General features: G+C 29.8%; 1 protein-coding gene across 4 annotated transcripts in view; it reads right to left on the reverse strand.

Moving 5' to 3' along the window:
- slo (calcium-activated potassium channel slo) overlaps window positions 1-25,544 on the reverse strand; it is a 258,833-nt gene that overhangs the window by 110,841 nt on the left and 122,448 nt on the right. For all 4 annotated transcript variants that reach the window (XM_014417223.3, XM_067050932.1, XM_014417234.3 and 1 more), the window contains exons 2-6: window positions 11,372-11,433; window positions 7,207-7,303; window positions 5,085-5,196; window positions 4,860-5,011; window positions 2,906-3,073 (exon numbers count right to left, since the gene is read on the reverse strand). In XM_014417223.3, coding sequence (XP_014272709.1) covers window positions 2,906-3,073; window positions 4,860-5,011; window positions 5,085-5,196; window positions 7,207-7,303; window positions 11,372-11,433 — 591 coding nt within the window. The remainder of the gene's footprint in view (window positions 1-2,905; window positions 3,074-4,859; window positions 5,012-5,084; window positions 5,197-7,206; window positions 7,304-11,371; window positions 11,434-25,544) is intronic.

Raw genomic sequence — 25,544 nt, forward strand, 5'->3', positions numbered from 1 at the left:
TTTTTAGTTCATTTGCTAGATTAGTACATACACAATTAGTAAGAGAGCCAAATATACATCATGTGTATCAAACTTCTAGTAGCCATAACAGACAAAACTTTCTGCTTCACTTAATATTTGTTTCAAAACCCTTTTGATTAAATGAGCTGAAATTTGATATAGAAAAGGGCCATTTTCTAGGTATAATAATGGGCATAATTTTTAGACAAAATTTCACTCCATCCAGAGGCACTTTATAAGATTTTTAATTTTTGCAGTCCCTCCTAACTGAGTCAGGTGTTTGGAAATTCATATGTGAATTGCGTTGTTGTTGGAGGCCTTGATCTTTTTTTTCCACCCCTACAATTCCACTTTTCCTAAATTTTAAATTTTGCACACTTTCACAGTCACTATTTATCCACCAATCATTTTTGTTTTGTTTGTTAATGTACATGATTTTCTTCTCGTAATTTTACTGCGTATTTATAATTTATTCACCTTTGTATCTCTTTTATACCTTCTATAATTTGATTTCCTTCTTCATTATATGATCTATATTAAATTTGATTTTTGATTTATATGTTACATGTTTATACCCATACCTAATTATTATACAATTTAGATGTCATTATTTAATTATTATTTTTTCAATACCACTATGTTTACCTTTAACTTTTTCTTGTAATTATTGTATGTATATTTGTAATAATTTTTTTCCTAAAGTTTTAATGTCACACAAAAAAAATTCAACTGTCATTTATATTGTTCACTCTCCCATGCCTTACTTTAGACAGGTGTGGGAGAGGTCTTTTTTTCTTTGAATTTGGTTAGTAGTCAACAACCCATCACACAAACATAAGATTAGCACTTTCATATATTATTATCTTTTATCTTGATCTATCTCTCTATTCACATGTAATTCACTTTAACAATGTTTATTTCCTCATTATATCTCTTATTTTTCGAGTTTTCTATGCTTGATGTTATTTTCACGAATTATCTTTTATTTTCATATTTCTTATTACTTCATCTATACTATTCCATAGTTCATAATTCATTGGTGTATCAGTTATTATTATTTATTTTATTTTATTGACTATCTCAGCTTCACTGCTGCCTGTTCATTTATTTTGTTCAAAATTATATAATTGTTTATATGTTACTTATGCTCTGACAATGCATCTGCATTGCTTTGTATCTTGTTTAATTAGCCTTGATGGAAATTTGCAATGTGGGTCAAAATTTCAGCTATCAATAAATTTTTTTTACAATTTGGAGATCCTTTTTGACTAGCACCCATCCTTTCCCTTCAATACTTTTATGGCCAATGAATTAACTTTCAATATGGAACAAAATCATTAACCTAAAACCAGTAATTGTAAATGTTTTGTTAGATACACAGTGAAGGCTTGAATTTTATTTTATTATTTTTTTTTTTATGATCTAGAAAAAATAAATAACTATCTATAGAACCATTGGTCAATTTTTTTTATAGTTTTAAATAGTTTTCTATCTATATGTTTCTAACTTACAGACAAAATCCATTCAGATCAATGTTATTTAGTGAAAAAATATTATTACTGTAGGTTAAAGCATCTATATTTTCTTATCAGACTACAAATATAAAAAAAGATGCAGAAATACTATGTATATTGACTAAAAATAAATGAGAGAAGAAAAAGGCTGTTAGGCACATGCTTCCCAAATTAGCTACTGGCTGAAAAAATCCAATTATACTTAATTTTATTTTATTTTTTCTCTACTATAGTAGCATACATACAAAAAAACACACACTTTCCTGTTAATTATAAAGGATGATTTGGTTAATTAAACCAGGTGTTGATTAACAATCAATTTTTTTAAATAAAACAGTGTATGCCTTCAGTATAAAAATAAATAAATTCATTACGATTAATTTATTTAATTTTTTTGTTATACAGCTATTATTTAATATAGTGTAAATTTATATAAGACTAATAAAAGCATTTTTTGACTTATATGACCTAACATATTCAAGCAAAGACAGATATTAATGAGTGTTTATGCATGTGATGGATATATAACATAGATGGATAGAAAGTACGATAAAGAATTTATAAGCGTTAAGCTATTCACATAGTTTCACAATGTCAGCTGAGGCGACGATTAAATTTTTATTTACAAAAAGTAAGCAGTAGAGGAAGAACGGATTAAAAAAAAATTAAAGAAAATAATTCAAAGAAAAATGGAGGAAAGTTCGAAGACGTGGATAGGAAAATGTGGACATTATGAGAAAATAAATGTTTTAATAGAATACGAATTTAATGGAAAATTAGTGCACAAAACAAAATAAGCAGGATTTGTACTAATGTTATCAGTCACAAATATTTAGTAACACCATCTTCATTTGTACACTAATATTCACTACCTCTAGGAAGATTAACTTAGCTATAAACGAATTTATATGGGGGAAGGGATTTACACAATATATAACTGCCAATTTTAAATTATATACCATAAAAAAAACTAAATTAATCAATAATTTTCAGTACAATGACACTAATATAGTATTTTAGCTCATGAGAATTTTAAATTTATGGATAATCATGATTGTTAAAATATGGTGATTTTATTTGTGACAGAATAAGCTGCTATTTATTTCATTACAAATATATAAATAACTCTTTGAATAAAGACAGAATGGCAAACATTGGATAAATCATATTTCTAACAATAAAAGCTAAATAATAATTTCAGTTAATTTAAAATCTTCAATTAATATTTTTAATAGAGCCAAGCTTTAATATAATAATTTTAAGACCATTGAATCTAAATAATTAATATTGTTGTTATTCTGCCTCTTCTACAATCATTATCATAATAATAATAAACTCTTAACACTGCAATGCACTTTTTTTAAAAATAATAAGTAAACAAAGTAACTTACCAATCCAACAAGCAGGAAAAAAACTAGAAATGTTCTACCAAGAATGGTTTGGCAGAAGACGTCACCATATCCAACTGTTGACATTGTTACTATCAGGAAATAGACACAAGTCCAGTATGAAAGTTGTTGAGGATTTTTAAACTCCATTGGGTCACCCGAGTTTTCTAACTAAAAAATATTTGAATTTTTAAATAAAATGTCATGAAACATTTTCAGGTATTATGATAAAGAACAATGGATTTATTTTTTAATGATTAAAAAATTAATCTAAACTGATGCTAAGCAAGTAATTATTAATAACTGTTTACAGAGGATGAAGGTACCATGGTCCTATAATGGGATTTAGTTCCATGTAACCTTTTTTTATTTTTTTCATTTCCCAAGGTCATGGCTAAGTGGATAAGTAATATTTTGCCATGGGTTCTTAATCTCTTAAAAGGTTAAAGGCTTAGTGCTTTTATAACATATAATAAAGGAATATTTTTATTTTTAAAAAAACTTGCAAGTTAGGTAATATAAAATTTTTTAATTCGGCTCAGCTATAAAATTCCAAGATGTACTATGTTTTTATGAGTAATTTGTATATATCAGTTACTATCAATGGAAACAGTCATATAATAATGGTATAATAAGTTTATGCATAGATGAAATTAGTTAAGGTTTTCTGGTTAAACCTTCTTAGTTCCTGATTAAAATTTTTCAAATGAGGATTTTGTTTTTCAATTCAGCAAAAACGATTCAATGAGATACTGGTAAATTAAATAAGTAGTTTCTCGAAAAGTAGGAAATCTTCAATTCTTAACAAAATGATAAAGTAACTCAAAAAAACTAAAACCATTGAGTCGGGATATAACTACAGCAGTCAAATCAAAATCAAATGCATCGGTTAACAGTGGCAAGGATAAATAGATTGCTGTAACATTTTATCAATAACCTATTTGGAATAAGAGGGATAAAATCTATTATGGTGTAACACTACACAAATGTTGGTGTAATAATGCAGATGAAATAAATGAATCAAGTTAGTATGCTTTATTAAAACAGTACAAGTTTTATTTAATATAAAATTTGTAAAAAAACAACTTGAGAGACAAGATTGAAAATAGACTTTGAATATGTAATTTTAAGTGACATACTAAAATGTAAAACTCATTGGCGATCCTTAAGGATTTAATCATTTAACATTATTTTTCATATATATATATATATTTATAAACTTGCAAAAGTTTCTATAATCTGCAAAGGGGTCTTATTGAGAGCTTTAAAGAGCCATACCAGAGTCTAATGAATGGCAGTGCCTCAGGTTGGACAGACAAATAATTTTTTTTTCTATAGTTGAAATGCCTTGATATGTAGGTGAATGACCTCGGGACAAACTTTAGCAAGTGCTCTAAACTGCATTTTCATACTGATCACGAATAAATTCATAAACTTTTACTTTAATTTTCCTATAGACAGAATACATAGCATTGGGAAATATGCTGATCGGGAAAAATTTTGAAGAGTTTTTCAACGGAAATACACATTCTGATATCCCCTGAATCCAAATGACCAAGCCCTACAAAATGATTTGTGTGTGAGTGAGTGTGTGTGTGTGTGTGTGTGTGGATGTGAACAAAAAAATAAAAATTATTTGCTGATAATTTTTGCCTTTCCTAGTCTGAATTTTTTTTGGTTTTGAAAATCATTAAAATAGCAATGACTATCCCTATCCTTTCTACTAAATTATTTTTAAAATTTGAGTGTTGATTCATACGGTTTCTATTCTTTAAAGATGAAATTTTAATATTTCAATCTAAAGTACTGAAGAATTCAATCGAAGAGTTACATGAATTGTTAACGCAGTTAGAAAAACAAGGAATAAAACCATTAAAATCAATAATCCTACTAATTTATGAAACAATTTAATATGCAAAAACAAAACAAATTTAAGTAGAGAATAAATTAATTTTACCAAATGTATAATTCCTGCAGCCGTTAACCAAACAGATATGAAAATAGAAACAAGCTGAGCGAGGCGAATTGAGCTTGATGTTTTTAATATATTAAGGTACTGAAGTATATCTGGAACAGTCATTAGTCTGAGGGCCCTCAGGAACCTCAGACCTCAAAAAGAAAAACAAATTAATTATTCATTAGATTACTAAAAATTATAATTAATATTACTTTTCATCCATACCTATCCAAGTTCTGTCTAAATATATGGATACAAATGACGGAGGTATCGTAAAATAGTCGACAAATGAGTACATTTCCAACATAAACCACAATTTATCACTTGCTGCTATAAACTGTAACATAAGACATAATTAATTTTACTGAGCTGTCTCAGACATAAAATCAACTAAAAACAATCATACTCTTCTTTTATAACAAAATAATTTAACTTATTCAACTATCATAAAAATAATAATGAATAAAAAATTTGATTCACTCACTGATCTAATAAGGCTAGAATCAACCAGGATTACACTTTTTTTCAAAAGAAATAACCCTTCTATAACTCCTTTCTTTACTTCATAACTTAAACAAGGTTTGGGTAGTTTTTCATTATCAACTTCATTGTTCTTAATTATTTGATGGTCATATGTTAAAAAATAATATATATATCAAAAATATTGAATATAAATTTGAAACATGACAATTACTCTGCATTAATCTAATGTATTTTCATGCTATTTGTCATATCATCTATTTATTTGCATAACATTTCTCTTTTCCATATTTCACTAGAAAGAGGAATGTCATAAGCATACAAAAGAATTATGATATGGGTGGAAATACTTAAGATTAACACAAAACAGAAGACATTTTCTGACTTTTATATTCAAAATTTGTGGCCTAGGCTTCAATTTAACTGAGTTCTAATCAAATTATAAATCTATTGTCAGTATCAAAAAGTTGTACATCGAGACACTTGTACATTACAACGGAACATCACAAATAATTGATGAATGAATGAAATATTGTGAAAAAGACTATATCAATAAAAAGATAATGTATCTTAAATTAATAGGTAAACAGCCAGGAAGTAGTCAGAAAAAGAGAGAATTGTATAAGGTCTGATTTTGGAGATTTGAATTTTGGCAAAGCTTACCAAGGAAAGGTAAGAGGGAAATTATTGTTGGTGATTTATTATTTAGTATTGAAGCAAAAGGCTTACTGAGCTCAAATATTATTAACAAATTTCATTCTACCATAAGAGTGAGCAAAGATACACCTATCCGGACTTAACGCTTTCACTTCCAATGACATAATACATCCTAGTGGATACTTTGCACTGTCTGTTGAGTAAAGGAACTGCGGGAAAGGGGATTATTTCCTCCTACTACTAGGTTATCTTGCCCCTGCTACAGAGACATATTAGGATGCCTTACTCCCGACCACTTGGACAAAAACACATTTCCTGACCCCCCAAAAATATGCAATAACTCATATTTTCTATCCTTAATACCTCATTAAGAGATTTCAAATCTATTTTTTTTGTTTTTTCAATTTTTCATTACTGGTAATGAAAGGGTTAAGAAAGTCGAATATTAAATATCAGTTCATTCAATATTCTAACAATAAACAACATTCTCAAAAATATCACTTGAATGGTATTCAATATTTTCTTGAGCAGCTACAATTCACAGTAACACTCAAAGCTGCTAATTTGGATTAGACCATTTCAGGAAATGATCACAGGGTGAAATTATCATATCCTAGAGTCCATCAATCCTTAATTCTTCCACCAAATCTTGATATTTCCTCTTGATATAATCAAAATCATCTAGTTGCATTCATATTTTGATTATGTAGACCAGTTTACTTTCCTATCTATTATTAAAATGTAGGACCAATTATTTCTAATGTAGAATTTGCTTCTTGGAAGGCAACTGATAAAAACATCTACAAAATATTCTCACAAAAAAGGAAAAGCTTCAATTTAAATTGAAGAAAAGTATGATGTCACCTGAAAGTTCTCACTAATGTTTCTATCGATCAATGAAAAATACTGTTAAAGTACATAAAATGATAATGTAATAGAAATTAATTTCAAATTTTAAGTAATGCTATACTTAGTGATTATTACATAATAATCCTATTCAACTTAAGTCCATTAGTTATTAGTTACATTGCACATTAAAGAAATATAAGCAATATTCAAAAATGACATTGAATGTCAACAAAAATTATCACCTACATTATTCTGTGAATAAAACAATCTTATGTTATATAAGGAATGAATTTCAAAAGAAACAAGGTACAATATTTTTTTTTAAGTTGAACTTTATGAATATACAATAGAACATACTTACACGTATAAAAAAGTAGACCATAAAAAATATATTGAAAGCTAAATCTATCTGCTGAGTCACATTGTTACTCCATTTTTGGCACCTCTCTACCTCTTCGCTATATTAAAAAAAAAAATATATTAATTTTCTAATTGAATAAATTTAAAAAAATTAAGATAAACATTCAACAATTTACAATAAAAAGTTAAGTTAATAATTGTTCTAACTTCAATTATTGAAACATTCACTTGATTCTACTATAGGTGAAAATTGCCAAAAATCCATTTGCGTACCTGATATAACATAACTCATAAACAATTAGGATGAACAAAACAGCAAAATTAAAAGGGTTTGTCTCCATTTCGATGAAAAAATTTATCTTAAACTTTATAACATTACAACAAATATAAACCTATTTGAATGTTTGGTCTCAAACTCTACATTGGAATATAAAATTATAATTTAATAAAGATTTTTTCAAAAGGGAAAAAAATGACACTGGAATGATATGCTTTCCTCTTGTGATAGTTGGCAATTGGTCCATTAGTTTTGTGAACCTACGTCGCATAACATAGGAAAACCAAGGATGCCTGATACATAGTTAATACTTCTGAAAATACTCGAAATGATTTGTACTAATACAGTAGAACTTCTCCTAAATGGACATTCCCAGAATGATAATTATTCTATTTAGAAGTGTTTGCTTCTATGAGAAAACAAGTTTTTAAAAAAAAAACCTGACTAGAATCCAAAATAGCATAAAAAATGAAGAAATGAATTTGGAAAATTCTGGTAAGTATTTAAAAAGAGGTTGTAGCCATTTTATTTTTTATAATCCTACACGTGAATACACATATATACAATAAACTCTACCACACTAAAGGTCCGTGAATTGGAAAGTTAACCCATTCTTTTTAATTTCATTTACCTATATATGGAATTCAGAGTAAGGTTCAAATCGGTTACGAATCTGGCTGGGCAGATAATTATTTTATGTTAATTATTTTACTCTGTAGCCGTGAGTCAACCCTGTGGGTTCTGGAGCCCTCCTGGGGTCCACCCTATCTCTTAAAGTGGGTACCCTTAATTAGGTAAAAATCTGGTGGTCAAGCGATTTAGACCAAATCATCTCCTTACACAAACATTGGTCTAGTCATAGTACTTCCTAACAAAGTACTCCACCCTTAACCCTTCATAGGTTGCAGCAGTACAGTTTTAATTTAATTAATAGTAAGGGAAAGTATTATGACCGTGCAAAATTTGGAATTAGAGTTTTCTGATTGAAATAGGGAATCAATGAGCCACTAAGTGCTCTTTAATGTCAGCTAGGTCTTATCCCCATTTAAATAGTTTTAAACAGGGCTTAAATGTTGAATTTTCAAAATATCTTCCCATAAAGTACCTTTCATTTTGTTTATTTAAAAAAATAACCTGTTCATATTGTTAGCAATAATAAACAATGTATAAATACGAAATATTACAGAATTTTATGCATAACTAAAGGAGAAAAAAGGAAAAATACAGGCAGGTTTTATTCGGCAAAAAGAACTGATACTGTCCGATCTCGCCAGATTGCAAGGGTATGTTTAAGACTTTGTTATACTGTCGTATTTTTGGAAGGAAAAAAGTTAATACGCAATATTTCTAATTTCCCATCTTAGATTTTTTTTTTAAATCACATATAATAGTGATAACTTAATGATAGCTATACCCCACCAACCCACTTAAAACTTGGGGAGCTAAGTAGGATGGTAATTGAAAGTTGTGTGATGCAAACCTGATTTTTAAGTAAATGTTTTCTACTTTTCAAAAATTAAAATGTTTTTACTAGTACTTGATAACACAAAGCTGTTCAGAAAATAATTTGAACAGTGCCATCTCTAATCTGGAGGGCCCCCATATTTTGAAGTGCCCAGGGCTTCCACTTGATTAAAGATGGCTCTGTTAAACATTTATATTTATACATCTACTAAAAAAAAAAAAAAAAAAAAACCGTTTAATTGGGGTTTTTTTTTTTTTATCCCCCTAAAAAAGAAAGAAAAGTGAATTAATAAGTGCATTACTGTGAAAAAGAAAAGTAATTCGTGTTGAGTCTTACCTTTTACTACCTTTGGTATTCTAAGGTGAATTTTTATATACGTTTGTTTGCATAATGGAGGATAGAACTCAGTAAGATAATTTGGATTAAACCCAAGAGGATATTTTTTTTTACTAATAATAATTCAACTTAAGTTATTCAGTTGATTCACAACTGAATTCAAATTTAAAAAAAAAACATGGAAAATATGTAGGGTAATAGAATAATATTCTTTACAATAGTAATGCAATTTTATATGCAAACATTGAAACAATCATCTAACAAATAAAATTTTATTAAATTAATTTTAACAGGCTGCATTAGCTATAAGCATCTGCCATTTCAAGAAATTATGTTTTTAGTCTCCTTCATCTGTCTGCTTAAGAAAGACTTTTTCTAAACTAAATGGACCAAATCTTTGTCCAAGCATGTTTATTAGGAGGTCCAACTAACAGGAGTTGAAAATAATTTGCAACAAAAAGAATAATGCCAAAGGAAATAAAACTGTTCGCTTATGAGAGAAGTTACTTTGTTGAAAGTGTTTGTTAAGGGAGTTCTACTGAACAAACTATGAACATGGGTTTTGATAGTGAATGGTAGAGCAGCAATATTGTGACATATATTTGCCATTTTAAAATATTGTTCATGAATCTGTTATTGAAGAATATAGAAGAAAGTTTCTTGACATTTAAAAGAAGCAGTGCTCAGTTTCTCAAACTATTGAGGGTCATAAGAAATTTTCAGTTAGGAGGAAAAAATTAAGGTTCATGAAGAGAAAAGTATCAAGATACTTTAGATATAACTTTATGGGAGACTTTGTATACAGAATAGTAGAATACAAGATCATTTTTAAAGATTTCCAAGGAACCAGGAAAAGGAAAACAAATCTCTTGTTAGTTGATTCCTTTTAAAAGAGTAAACATGACAAGAATTTTTTGAAAGAATAGAATTCACTTAAAAACCAACCATCAATTCGCATTTTGTCCTATAATATCTAATGTAATTATAAAACTATAAGTAGGAAAATGAGAAGGATACTTCTATTCTTTTGACTAAAAAAAAAAAAAAAAAAATCAGTACTGATAAAATTGTCTTAATCCTCCATTATTCTAGAGAGGCAATTATAAACTAGGTATCCCAGAAATATTTTTAATTAACTATAATCATTCAAAACTTATTAACCTATATTTATATGAGATCTCGTACTAAGTTTACAGAAACAGGCAATTGGGAATGGTTTCATGTCAACACATTTGACTGGCAGGAACAGAAATTATCATGTTCTAAATAAGTTTTACAGATTATTGAAGAATTATCATGTAGCTGACACTAACATATTATGGCTATTTTAGAATAATGGCATTAGTACAATGGTCTGTGTGTCTCTTGTTATAAGGGAGACATCAGGAGGAGGATTATTTTCATAATTAATAATCTATGCTTATTTACCAATAAACTTTGGTAGACGACATAACAAAAAGATTTACAATATTATTAAAATTGTTTTAAAATAATCTTCGGGTATTTACTTTAGTTTCTATTACCTTCATTATCACAAAAACTGAAGTGGAATCAACCCTTGAAATTTTATTAGTTTGGGGCAACAGCCTATTTAAATCAAATGAAAAAATTAGGCCTATTCATAGTGTGAAAAAAATAAGGCTGAATTTGAATTCTTTCAAATGGTAATGGTTAATAAAGTGATTGGTTCAAATTGAACAGAATTATAAAGAACAACAATATTAAAGAATACAAGTAATATGTAAAATAAATGACACAAACATAGTCACTATTTGAGCCATTGAAAGTAAAAGTGGTGTAAATAAAATCTGAAGTTTCGACATATTCAAAAATTTAGAGGAAGTTCAGAAATGTTTTTAAAGAAATAACTGTTTTCTCTATTAATACAAGTCAGCCACAAGCATAACAAACCATTTGAAGTTATTACAATGATAAATATATACACACACATATTCATATATATATAATTAATGCAATCAATTACTAAAATAATTATTGTCATTAAAACTAATTTTAATGAGAACACAATGAATTACACCACTTTTGCTCCTAAAGGTTCATTTTATGTTGTACATCTGTAAAACTCACCTAGAGGCATCTATGAAGTAGATTATCAGCGATGCTATACTTAGTATAAAGACTAATACTACCTGAAACAGAAATATAAATAAATTAAAATTAGAGATAAGCAAAATGAATATTTATATATTAAATTAAAATAATGACATATATATGAGCTACCAGTTGACAACATTAGTAAAAAACAATCAACACAAAACAAAAGACTCTCATGCAGAGCTGGCATTGAATGCACTTTTTAATTTTTCGGGGGACCATTTAAGACCAAAATGGATAAAATAAGTATTTCTATAATGAACCATCTTATCCTTCAATTATATACCATAAATTAAAATAATCTTCCATTCAAGATTAATAATTTTGTCAATTTCGTACATTTTGTACAGTAAAGCAGTTGCTTTACTGACAAGGAGGGTATTTTGTCCACTTTTTTCATTTCTTACAGACCACTGGACAAAGTAGAGGAAATACCCACCCTCCTCTCAGAGACAAAAGACCAAATACCCATTACTGTCTACCGTAGGTTAACTGAGGTCGAATATTCCCCGAAACAAACATCCAGAAGACGCTCCTTTCTTATTTATAAGTTTTTTTCCCGCCAGATTCGAGGTATTTCGCACTAGTTGTCTCTCATTCTCATTCTATATACGATATGATAATATATTTCACACTCAAGTGAATTTTATACCTTTTGTGATGTTTAATTTTTTTATAACATAGCCGCTCGTTTTTGGGCCCATTAAACATTATCATTTAATGAGAAAGATGTATTCGTTTTTAAGTTATCTAGAATCAGGTCATTCCAACCATGAATTCGCGTGGTTGGAAATTCGTGATTTTAGATTTTAAAATATTGTGAAAGTAAAACAAACTGAAACTAAATATAAACTGAGTTGATAGCTTTTTGCCTGGAGTGGTTAATGACAATACTACTATATTTCTATAACTGTTCATAGAATATTTGTTTCTGTTGTGGGGACTGGAAAGTATATTATCTGCTATTTATTCTTAACAAATTACAAAGTAAGATGCTTACTCTCCCTCCTCTACAATTCCTTCCTTGATTGGAATAAAAAACACACGTGCCACGCTGGGAGTTATAAATTGGCACGCACCAATATTTATAATTCACATTAATTACTGAGATTAAGAGTAATTTAAACTTAAATTTTTTGATGGAAGTAACAAAATTACAATCCCAAATTTAAATCTGGAAGGGCACTACCGAGGGAGGGCCTAAGGGCGAGCTGGAAGTTCTTGTCAGCAGGACATTTTTCTGAGCTTTGGATTTTGCTCTACGATATTCTAGTAGGTTTCTTTCTCCATCTTTGTGAGAGTAGTCTTCAACTAAAATGAGTAGGGTAAAAAATAAACATAGTTTTTTGCCCACGGAATCTCACTTTAACAACTTATTCTCACTGGAATAATTTGTTCCTAAATCGTATTGACTGAAAAACTAAAAAAGTTAATTAAATTTTATATTTACTCCTTACTTTTTAGAGCAGTAAACATATTTTAGAATCTCTAATATTCACATTGAAATAAGTCTGAACATAACAGGGAAATGGTTATGAATTTCTTGAGAACGGCTAAATGGATTTTCATTATAGATAAACCAAATTATTGGAATTAATATATACTAAAACTTATATTGTTTTCACATTTGCGATTAAACGAAAAGTTTTACAGATGTGCGAAAACCCTACTAACTTCAACAAAAAGTTTTCTTCACGGAGTGAGGCCTAATTCCGATTTTTTGCGTAGAAGGGGAGTTGGGTTACGACACCGCCAAAGTTGAAGTATGTCATTAAAAGATTAGGCACCCCAGCCATAGTGCTACAGACAACAAAGAGCAAAATGAATGAGGGGTGGGAAAGGTAGACAAAACTGAGATGAGAGGTAAGTGATAGTTTGAATGAATTAAGGTTAGGAACAGAAAGACCAACACAGTTTAACGTTATTATCCATAAGTTCTTATTTATCTTGTACAAATATTCCTATTTAGAACAATACCTAATATATAAATGTTTGGGATCGTTCAATAGATAAAATAAATCTTTTTTTTTTTTAATTCAGATCATGTGACGATCTTCGACAAGCTCAAGGCATTATTCTGATTACCTTGGCATTATTAAGACCAATGACTATATATAATTAACTACTTTTTACAATTCTAGGAATGATCTGAGTTCTGTAGGGTCGAAGTTACATTAACCAGTCAACAGATAATGACGCTAGATAGAGCAGCTCTCTGATCATAAATTACCAATAAAATTTAGTAGGTCCTCAAGATTAAAACGTCTTAGTGAAAAATACTAAAGGACAAGTCTGTGTAATTGATTTAAGATAAATCTACAAGACTAATAGAATTAGTTAGTACTTTATTATGAAACAGGGCACAGGAAGGATCATCATAATCATTCGTGCATCGTTGAAAAAAATAAATAATAATTCAGACATGTTTTTATAAGCAATCAAAAGACATAAAGAGTAGTTAAGATATCTTACTCCAGAAATAAAAAACATAAATATGGAAAATGAAAATAAAACAGTCCGCCATTCCTATCCATTCAGGAGTGGTAGATCAACTACTGAGCAAATTTGCTTAGTTTAAGCTTTTTTAAATTTTTAAAAATATTTTCGATAGTAAATTGGCAGACTTAAATTTTATTTTAGCACTCCCAAAAACAAACAAAGTGCAAAATATCAAAACTCAAGATTATATTTAGTGGCTGGGAGCTGACATAAACCCAAGGAACCTTCAAAGGGAAATTGAAGGCAAAAAGAGGGAGATTGATCACGCCCATACTACCAAGGTCTTTAAGTTCAAGTAAATAGGAATTTCCCCGATTTATGAAGTTATCTGAAAAGCCACTCATTTAACTGCAACTATGAACGAACTGATTATAAAATACAGTAAATTATATTTTCAGTAATAAGGTTCATCAATAGTGAGCATCCATTTAACTATTTTAAGATATTCTTGTTTTAATCAAAAAATTTGTGAAAAAAAACTCAGCAACTGTTATACAGAGATAAAGAGTAGCCGATAATCGGCCCCTGCTCCTTCCTTTATTTTATTATTATTATTTTAACCACTTCGGGGTCATTATTGCCTTAATTTTCGAAATTTTGATTAAAATTTATTGCTGTAATATCCGAAATGTTTATTTGTCCTTATTGCCTTAATTTTGGAATTTTGTCTTAATTTCCGAATTAAAATGTATTTGAAAAATATGAAAAATATGTAATTGAAAAATATGAACCTGTCGTAAAATTTTGAGCGATTCAGAAATTCAAAAAGTTTATTTACAGTCTGTTTGTTATCCTGCAAAATTGAATGGAGATCTGCTTGTAATTCATACAAAAATTTGGGGGAGTCGTATGCTTATTGGGAGTCGTATATTCGTACTTGACTGTAAGAGTTGAAGTTGAACATAAAATATGTAAAAAGTTTTACAGGTTTAAGCAAATATTAACTCAAGTAATTTATTTATATTAAAAATGATAAAATAACATAACATTTTTCTTGAAATTCTACCAAAAACTGACATAAATGTAATATATTAAGATAGCATATTGAAATGGGTCGGTAAAAGGAATGTATCCACATGAGGGTTAGGAATAAAGGGTTGACAGTTGGAAGACTGATATGGCAGTTCTGATAAAACGATTATACAAAAGATGATCCATCTGAAACCCCCATGACAGGAGATATGATACGAAGATATTAATGTGAAATAAATTAATGAGTAAATATTAAATCTAATTGAACCAAATTAATAAAATAAAAGGGAGATAATGAAAACATATTTTTAGGTTATTATTAGAAGTTCCCAAAACAAAATGACTCTATGAAACAGTTGCATAATACTAATCAGTCAATTTTTCAACAATTCGGTACCACCAAGACTGAAAAACATAAAATAACGTTAATACAAACTTTTGTTTAAATAAAATCAACTGTATTCAAATTAAAGTCTAAAACATTCTTTATTTTCTAGGAAGTCCAACGTTTTGGCCAATTCAGCTATCCTCAAGGACAATCTATCACAAAACAGTTTCAGTAGCTGAAACATCGGTCCAAGACAGATCGACCATTATAATACGAGAAGCTTCAAGGATACTTATTTTAGTTTTCCGATTTCATGTCTTCACTGCATATTGAAAAAAATCTTAAAACAAACTGTTTACTAGAATTGGTTTTATTATTCTGCATTTGCTAGTTCAGTGTTTCCCTAATTTTTCATTGACCGCACCCCCAACCACCTTCTCCTCATTTATCATCCACGGTCAACTATCTCTCATAATTATGTTCCCTAATTTTTTTTTCATCATAGCACTCACAATGGGCTGGAAAAAAAAATGGCGCCAGCCTTGTTGGGCTAAACAAATAAAATATAAATGTTGGTATAATTACTCTTCGGGTGGTTGAAAATGCAGGAAATGAAGAAAAAAAGTTCAAACTAAATTCTGAAATGCACGGTATCTTTTCTATTTTAATTTAATATTTTTTTTTTGTAATATTTTGAGAAAGTGGCATTTGCGTGCGACACTTAAGGAGCAACCCACTTTGGGAACCACTGCCCAAGGATGGTGTATTTGGCGTTTTTTTTTTTTTTCGTACCCTTCATTAACAATAATAATAACAACAGGAGTTCATATATATATAATACAGGAAATTTATTATATTTACTTTAGTGAGTCTTCTCGCTTTGATTGACTTGTGGCATTATAATGTTGATATGAGTCCAGTTAGGTTGGTATAGTCAAGGTACGTACGTGCCAATCATTGGCTGCCATCTGTTTCAGTTTAGATTACAATAGTGGACATTTCTATTAACCTCAACGTAATTAATTGTTCAACATTCCGAACGTTTCCTCCCACTTGTAATGTAATAAGAATATTATTGGGCAGGGTGTTAATCGCAACTCAAGGATGTTTGTAGTCTATTGATAATAATTACAAAGTTTACGTTGGCCATTGCGTATTAACAGATATCCCATAATGTCGTCTTCGCTTATATCGTATATCCTCCTAATCCGAGATGCAGAGCACTGAAGATTCTTTCCTGGAAAGACAGCTAGGAGGATCAGAGTTTATAATGAAAAAGTGAATTCTTAATATTTACGATTTCATTTTTTCTCAAAAACCATAGTGTGTAATGCTAAAAAAAATACTTTATAATTCATTACTACTGATACACAAAATAGGTGGGAACAAATTCAAACACCTTTAATCTGTGCCGTCCTTCTTTAATGAACAAAAAACGAGCTGTAAAAACAAGTAGATTAAAAAGATTTTAAGTAGAATTTTCTAGCTTTAACACTAAATTATTAATATTAAAGTTATTTCTATAAGAGATTTTACTAGACCATTGCCAAGAAACCGGAGGGCATGATTTAATTTTTTTTTTTTTTTAATGTTTATTTATTGCTATTTACAACTGTACATTATAACACATTGAGTCAATTTGATCTAAGTTAAATTGGAGTGTTACAGGCGTGTAGAGAAACTACCCATCGATAGTACTCTAATGACATTTTACATTAGCTGGTCTCGTGGTCATCATCTTTTCAGGCACCTCGGAGGATTGTCAGGAATGGAAGAGGATGCAAGTTTAGAAACTAGTTGAAAATTTAAAAAAAAAATTAAATTTTAAGGTGGAATTTTAAATGTGAATAGGAGTTTATTCAACATGATTAAAATTTAATCGATTAAACAAACGAATATTAGGTCCGAATATATTATTATTTATCGACATTAGATCTAAAGTTCATTGGATACAAAATTAGTTTGAAAGAATGTATATGAATAATTACTTAATAATAAAAATATAATAATGTCGGCATAAAGGTATAAATAAATAAAACAAGATAAATAATCAGACACATTAACTCATCAAAATATAAGTTTTATTCTAAATATTAGTATTTAGCGACGAATACAATTAAGACAGTAATCATGAATAATGATTAAATTTTTTCAGTTGTTAGTCGCTTGAAGTGACGAAAAAAAAAAGTATATCCAATTAATCGTTTTATATTATTCGTGAATATTGACTAAAAAATTAGCATTATTCATTCTAATTTTTTCGACTAAAAATTTAGCCATCAATCGGATACTTTTTGTCCAACTCGAATTGAACAAAGAAAATTCGTAGGTCAATTCCCCTCATAATTTGTGACAAACAAAAATGTCCATTTCAAACATAATTGGATTTTAGCAGTTTGCTGGTAAATTATTTTTTTTTTAATTAACATCATTATAATTTCGGTTTTAATTTTTTACAATGTATACAAATTTTCAAATATAGTAAAATTAATTTCAAAAATTGTACTACAATGTTTCGCAATGAAGTGTAGATAGTTGACCGTAGATTACTGATTGGAGGAGATGATCGGGGGCACCCCCCCCCCCCGTTCAGCAAAGAAACAACATAAATTACCAAAAAAATAATTATTTATGCCGACGTTTCGACCTGATTTTCAGGTCTTCATCAGAGCTAAGAGACAACAACCATCATTTAGAGAGAAAAAAGTTGAAAAACACCAGTAATCTTATACACATATACATTTTTCTTAATTATCCGTTTTACATACCCACTACATATGTATACATTTTAATACCTTTTGGCTCTCATAATTTTACATTTAAATCTTTTTATATGTTTTAATCTCTTGTTAACTATTTTATCTCAACGTTCGTTTTTTGACCGTTGGATTTCTGTTTATCCAACGTCTTTGTCGACCTGCACTCCAACGACTATTCCTGCAATATCAAGCAGTTTAGCGGAAATCTCAGCCTACAACTGTAAGTTATTTTTTTCTCTCTTATCTTATCTCTTATTTCTTCATTTCCTATTCTCCATATTTCTTCTTATTTTTTATAACATTGTTTTTACATACTCCCCGTTATATATCCGTTTTTACACGATCTTTATATATTGATACATTATATTCCATTTCACACCTTTTTATGTTTTGTTTTTTTCTCACATTGACTCTTTTATCTCTACGATCTTTTGACCTTTAGATTTCATTTTATGTAACGTCTTTTGCCGACCTGCACTCTAAGGGCTTTTTCTGGAATTTATATCAATGTAGCCTGGATTCTCTTCCTATAACCTTACTCTTGCATTTCTCACTTTCTTCATTCCCCTTTCTCCATTTATTTCTTCTTATCCCCTGTTCTTTCCTTTTACAATATTGTTGTTTTTTTTCATAAGCTTCATCATTAGTTTAACTAATTCTTTATAGATTCTTAGCACTTTATCATTTATTTATTACTCACATTTATATGTATATAACTAATAATGTAATCAATCTACTACTGTCTTTGTCCATTGTTATTAATCAACTTTTTTCTCTCTAAATGATGGTTGTTGTCTTTTTGTTTAGACCTGATGAAGACCTGAAAATCAGGTCGAAACTTCGGCATAAATAAATATTTTTTTGTCTATTTATGTTGTTTCTTTGCTGACCGAACCCCCCGATCATCTTCTCCAATCAATTACAATGTTTCACATTTGTTTTGTTTATTCTGTTCAATTATTATGATTCTCTTGTATATATCCAACTTTGTCTGTATTTATTCTTCGTTTCTTTTATAGTTTCTAGATCGTAACTTCTTTTACTTAGCACTGGTGAAAGCCTGCAATATACGCCATACAATTTGCACATATAAAAATCAAGTTAACCCTTTCTTTTTGAGTTATAAGAAATAGTGAGATGTGAAAATATAAATTACTTGTTTTCTACACATAAAGGATCGTAATAAATAGAGCTCCGTAAAGTATCAATGGAAATCTAAGGATGGGAACGAGCCAATATCAATGGACAGTGAAACGCTAAGAGCAACCAGTAGAGTACTCTGGCTGGGTCAGCCCACAATCCTGAAGGGGTAGAGTCCCACACTGGTATCTCCACTATTAACTTTTCTTTTTTTTTCAAAATATGTTAATTATCTTTATATGTGCAATATTTTAACCCTTTGCACTCGGTACCGTACCATAAACTCGACGCCACATTTTCACGAAAACGAAGACCCTGTAATCGAGATATTGTATAGTGCAACTTTAGAGCCAAGTAAGGCTTTGCAATAAAATTTAGTTTATAGGTATTTGTGGAAATTGTAGAACACATATTTACAACAAAAAAAAAAAAATAAAATAATTCTTATAATTTTCGATAGTGTAGTAAATTAAAATATCATCATCAATATCATTACTATCATCTTCTATTTGAATATTATATTATTGTGTTAAATCTGTCTGTATAAATGCCTATCTGAAACTCGTCTTCACTACAGGTTACATCACGAGGCTAACTGGTATTTGGTTGTTTTGCCATTAAAAAAAAATAATAATTATAAAATGAAAGAAAGGGTTTTGAAATTCCTAATGGTAAATTACGAAATAACAACACTATCGTATTACTGTAGAGACCTTTACTATTCGACGATTCAGTACGATGTGAGTTCTCGTAAATTTCTTTTCTTAGTTTTCGGATTTCTTTATTATCTTATCAAGTTTCGCTGTATCATTGGACCATACTCGTGTACCATTGTTTCACTATTCTACATATTCCTTAACGGTTTAGAGAAGTATTTTGTCCGTCGTGAATACACTTCGCACGTTCTCTATCGACGTTAAATCGGTTGATTCATTTAGCACTTGATATTTTTATTACATTTTAATCTTTTTCCTTTTTTTTGGTGCCATTTTATTAGAAAACTACAGAAAACATTTCTTCATAAATTGCGGTGGAATATGTTCATTATTCGTAATCGCAAAATACTTTCCTTTCCCCTCAGAGGAGCCAACATAGTGGAAAGAGTTGTCGAGGTGGTTGTGTTATATCTGACTCCAATAGATATGTTATGTACGCTTGACCAGAAGGCTTCAACACTGCGTGTTTACTTAGGTAAAGCAATTGATTAGGAGGTGAATATATAGGATGAGACTAATGGGTGGCTGCTGTAATTTCTCTAAGGATAGTAAGCTTGTCCTATAGGGTACTATTCCTGTAGGTACGAAGCAGGCATGTAGGCCCGGCAGGTAGCTTACATTTTACTGAATAGATGTACACAATATCTAACTAGAGAAAACAAGTGGTGCTCCAAGGTGGAACGAACTAAAGCTCTTCGTCTTGGCGGGAAGCGATAACGGACGGTCCCTGGTAGATAGCGTCGCTACTGTGTTAATAAACAGGTAAAAAAGGAAAATAGACAAAAGATCATTTTTTTTTTAAATGTTAGTGAGACTGCTAGTAGTTAAACGTCTACTCAAATCGTCTTTATAAAATGAATCCGCTTTGTGAACCTTTAAATGAAATATATTTCTCTCATTATGAAATTTCGTATAAATCAAAGGTTATCAATGCAGGGAATATCATAATGCGGTCTTATACAGAAGGGAGGGTCGTAGGTTATATAGAACGAGACTTTGGCATAATTGAAAGAGGCCCTAAATATGATAGGGATCGGGATGCCATTACGTTAGAGCTGCTTTTGAAACGACATAATTGGTTCCATATATCAAGGGCTTGGTAGCTTTTGTTTTAAGTTTCAGCGGCCGGGCCTGGGGATGACTTGAGGCTATTGATCGCTAGGGCCATGACCTCAGCCCAGTTACCCATTTCGTATTCTATTAGTTATCTTTATTCCATGTCCTGTTGGAAAAATCATCCAATCATTACATTTTGATGGTGTTGAATGAAGAATCCACGGGAATCCACTAATAATTCCGTTGCCTTTCCACTGAGGCCCCGAATCATTTTTATCCGACAGATTTTCCACTCATTAAATCGTTAATTAATACTGCAGGACGAGTGTGATTAACCAATTTAATTCAAAGATCCAACTTTTTGGAAACATTAAAAAAAATCGACAAAAAATTGTTTGCACTTTTTTAGCATTCTTGTTTTGCTTTGGGTATTCACTTTTAAGTATAGTTTGGCTGTATCTGGGTGCAACTTTCAAAATTAGAGTTGTTTCTATTGCAGCAAGTAATACAGTTCTATCTGAACCAAATGGCACGAGGGCACGGAAGACTATGAAAGAAAAAAAAAGCTGGTGCAGAAACTAACAGAGCATGTACTGAGTTAAGATTTAATGCAGATTTGGCTAAGAAAATTTTATATATTTGATTTAATTTATGCATATATATACATATATATATATATAAATAAATTAAAATCACATTATGAAATTACAATGTGAAAATTTGTTTATATTAATATTTAATCACTTTAATAAAATAACTAATAGCTGACCTTGGTCTTATTTGAAATATATAAATAAATGTAATTCCTCTGTTTACATAACACACATCATTTGTACTCATAAAATATACATTTCTACTAAAAACTGTTCTCGGGTTAGTGACTATTATTAGGCAGATTGAAATTTTCAATCCTTATGGAATAGATTCTTAATCCATATACTCATTTCAGCATAAATTCGCAATCATTAGTTTTTAGTCAAACATAACCATATACCACAGCTGGTAATCACTCAACTTTACTATTGAAGCTTTAGGTCGCTCAAATAGTAACTACCATGAGATACCGGTGATTCTTGTTGAAGGTTTCGATGTTAACTTCCTTTTAGAATAATCTTAGTCATTAATCGAAATAAAACACATTATAGACAAATCAATTTTTAAAAAAATTAGGAACGCTTGAACACAAAGCGTTACAGACAGTCGAGTGAGGGGATATACTAGATATTTTACTTTCACTTGTATTACTTAAATATAAAATACAATAGTAGAAAAATTTATTTCTAATCAGAGTAGCGGTAAGTGAAAGTTGTGAAATGTGCGCACTACATCAGATATTAAATAAATGAATTCAAGGAAGAAATGCATTTTTGTTTTCCTTCCTCCACATTCGTCAAATCAGGGAAGACAAGTTTCACAATATTATCTGCCTTGAATACATTCGCCAAACTTTAATTGACAACATCAGGTATTGTTTGTTTAAATTTTAATAATCTAATAATGAGTTCCTCAGGTTTTTACTCATTTAAGAAACCCGCATTGTTCAGTATAAATTAATAAAGAAAAGTTAATGCAATTTCAGATCCATACATCCACTCCGTTGACCCACGGTAATGAAGAAATGTAAGAACACCGTCAGGAAAAGCTAAAATAAACGTTTTCTGATTCTTACAACAGAAATGGTCCATTCTGATGTTGGAATTGATCCGACTCAACTTTATGACGGGCGATTTAATTGAATGATATTCTAAAGTCAATATGAAAAAGTATTTAATATGTTAATCTGGCAAGATGTGAAGTTTTTCATTACATTCAAACATTCATTCAGACATTCAAAGAACCTCCTTATAGTACAAGAATCAAAGAGGAGAAAAAAAGGCTGTTGTTTCACCCCAATTTTGGATTACTTTAATGAAAAATATATATAATTACAAGTCAAAATTGATGAGTCTGCCAAGTATAGATAGGGGGAATGAAAAATGGCGGCTGTTTCAAAACGTTAAAAATAAATTAATTTTTCATTCGGTGATCTATATATTTAAAATTACCAAAAATATTAGAAAACCTAAGAAAACTAAGCCCTAATTGAGCTACTTACGTTCAATAGTTCTCGAGATATGTCTTTTTGAAAGAAACATTTCAAAAAAAAAGGTTCTGAAAGATCACCAGTTAGTGAATTTATTTTGAGATATCTATATCTCCAAAACCATTTGATGTACAGATGTCTATTATCACTCACATTAAACCTAGTTTAATGTTCTATGAAGTAGTTTATGAGGTTTATCTTCGTAGGAATAGTAGTTTTTGTTATATTTGCTAAAATAAATTGATTTGTAGTTCTTCAGAAAAATTTTCATGTGCTAAATTTATATACACATGCGAATATCATAAAAACTACTACTCATACGAAGATAAACGTTATAAACTACTTTATAGAACATTTATCTAACTTCAATTTAAATGGGGACAGACTGTAGGTCTTAGAAATATCATGAAAACTACTACTTCTACGAAGATAAAGGTAAGAACTATTTTATAGTACATTAAACTAGCTTTAATTTGAGTACTAATAGACATTTATACGTCTCATAGTTCCTGAGTATAGATTTCTCAAAATAAATTCAGAAATTCTAAACTAAAACCAGAAACAACTGTTCTTATATTTAAAACAATTCTCAGGCCACCGCTGATGTACGGCTGTGAAGTCTGGGGAGTGGCATCCTTTACGAAAAGGAAAAACTACAATCTTTTCAAAATAAAGTCCTAAGAATCGCAGTTAGTGCTCCTTGGTTCATAAGAAATAGCCAATGGCATCGCGAATTACAAATGGAGTCAATAGAGGAATCAAAAAACGGTTCATGAAGTTCCACTCCCAGTTGCCGACAGTTAAAGGAGCAGTGACCTACAACCTGGGAAACCCAACCTCAACCCAAAGACTGAAGCCCAGACTGCTGCAGGACATTCTGTTATAAATTTTAATAAATATAAAATTAATTCATAGTCACACTACCTCTATTTTACTTATTATTATTTTTTTCTCTTTTCTTCTCTCGTCCCATTTTCAAATAAACTTGTTTCTTTTTACTATTAGAGGGCATTTGTTTGTTTTATTTAAGTGTACCAATATCATTATTTTTTGTTATTAATTTTACTTTATTATTTTATTAAGAAGTATTATTCTTATTTAATAAGAACTTTGTATATAGTTAGGGGTGTCTTTTGTACGAGACTATACCCCCCATAATCACCTGTTAAAAAATATATATATAAATAAATATATAAGGCCCACCAGGCCGATCTGGTATAAAATAAAAAATAAATTCACTAACTACTAATCTTTCAGTACATTTTTATGAAATGTTGCTTTTTAAAAAGATATATCTCGAGAAATATTGAACGTAAATAGCTCTATTAGAGCTCATATTTTTGCAAATTTACTCTACTTTAAATGCTGTTCTCTTAGGTTTTTGGTTTTGAAGATATAGATCTCCGAATGAAAAATTAATTTTTTTTTTAAGGTTTTTAAACATTCGCCATTTTTTATTACCTCTACCTCTACTTGGCTGACTCATCAATTTTGACTAGTAATTGTACACAGTTTTCATTGAAATAATCGAAAATTGGGGTGAAATAGCTGCCCTTTTTTCTTCCGAGATCTTGTACTATTAGTCCTCAGCAGAAATACTAATAGCTAGAGGTTACTGGTTTGTCGGAAATTTTTAACAGGGAAAAAAACTTACATAACTCTCATGTGAGTTAATTTTCTCACATTTTTACCCTGAACCGCTGAAAAAAATGCAGTCTCTTGAGAGCCTCATCCCAGGAAGATAATGAATTATTTAGGAGCTAATTTAACTACCACGCTTGGTCCACAAACCCCCTCAAGCTTCAAACAAGTAATTACGACACCTTATTTCTCATAATAATTTGACAATTAAATAAAATTCGTTAGATAAGGAATATGTTAGGTGTAAAAATATATAGGTTGATAAAACACATAGCAGACTGGAGAAATGAGGTTAAAATTTGATACATATGAACCAGTTTCAGTTTGAATGTTTGGTTATTTATTCAGGGTTTTACAATATGACTCTCTAAGCCATTAAGCAATATAAACAGTCCTTAAGGAGAATGGTTTGTGTACGACACGAAACTATCGAATCTATTCCTGAATCGATTGTGATTAAATCGGACGTTTCATTAACAGAGGGGAACCTTCTAAGAACCGACTTTCACATAACATTGTGCCTGATCCAGACCCGAATTTAGATCAACGACGCATTATTCTACATATTATCCTATTCTGTTTTCCTCCTACAAAATATCTTCCGTGTTAATCATGACAAGAAAGTACAATGTAAAAACTCTCTGAAGTTCTTAGTATCCCATTAATGCCATCTAGTAATACTCCAAATATTTCCTAAGAAAGTAGAGACACAGCAACTATTTCAGGTAAATACCGCTATAAGAGCAGGTTAGCTTAGAGATCATAGTACTGTGCTAGTACTTTCTGGCCTCAGGGATCCTCAGGTCGATTATGTAAATATTGTATATATTATTTTATCATTATGTTATTTTAATTTTTTTTTTCATACAGATAGTTTGATTATGTTTATCTTGTCTATTCTTTTGTTTGTATATATTTTAAGAGAGTTTTTTTTTATTATTATTTTTATTTA

Source organism: Halyomorpha halys, unplaced genomic scaffold (genome assembly GCF_000696795.3).
Source record: "Halyomorpha halys isolate HHAL.00 unplaced genomic scaffold, Hhal_1.1 Scaffold150.1, whole genome shotgun sequence".
Lineage (NCBI taxonomy): Eukaryota > Metazoa > Arthropoda > Insecta > Hemiptera > Pentatomidae > Halyomorpha > Halyomorpha halys.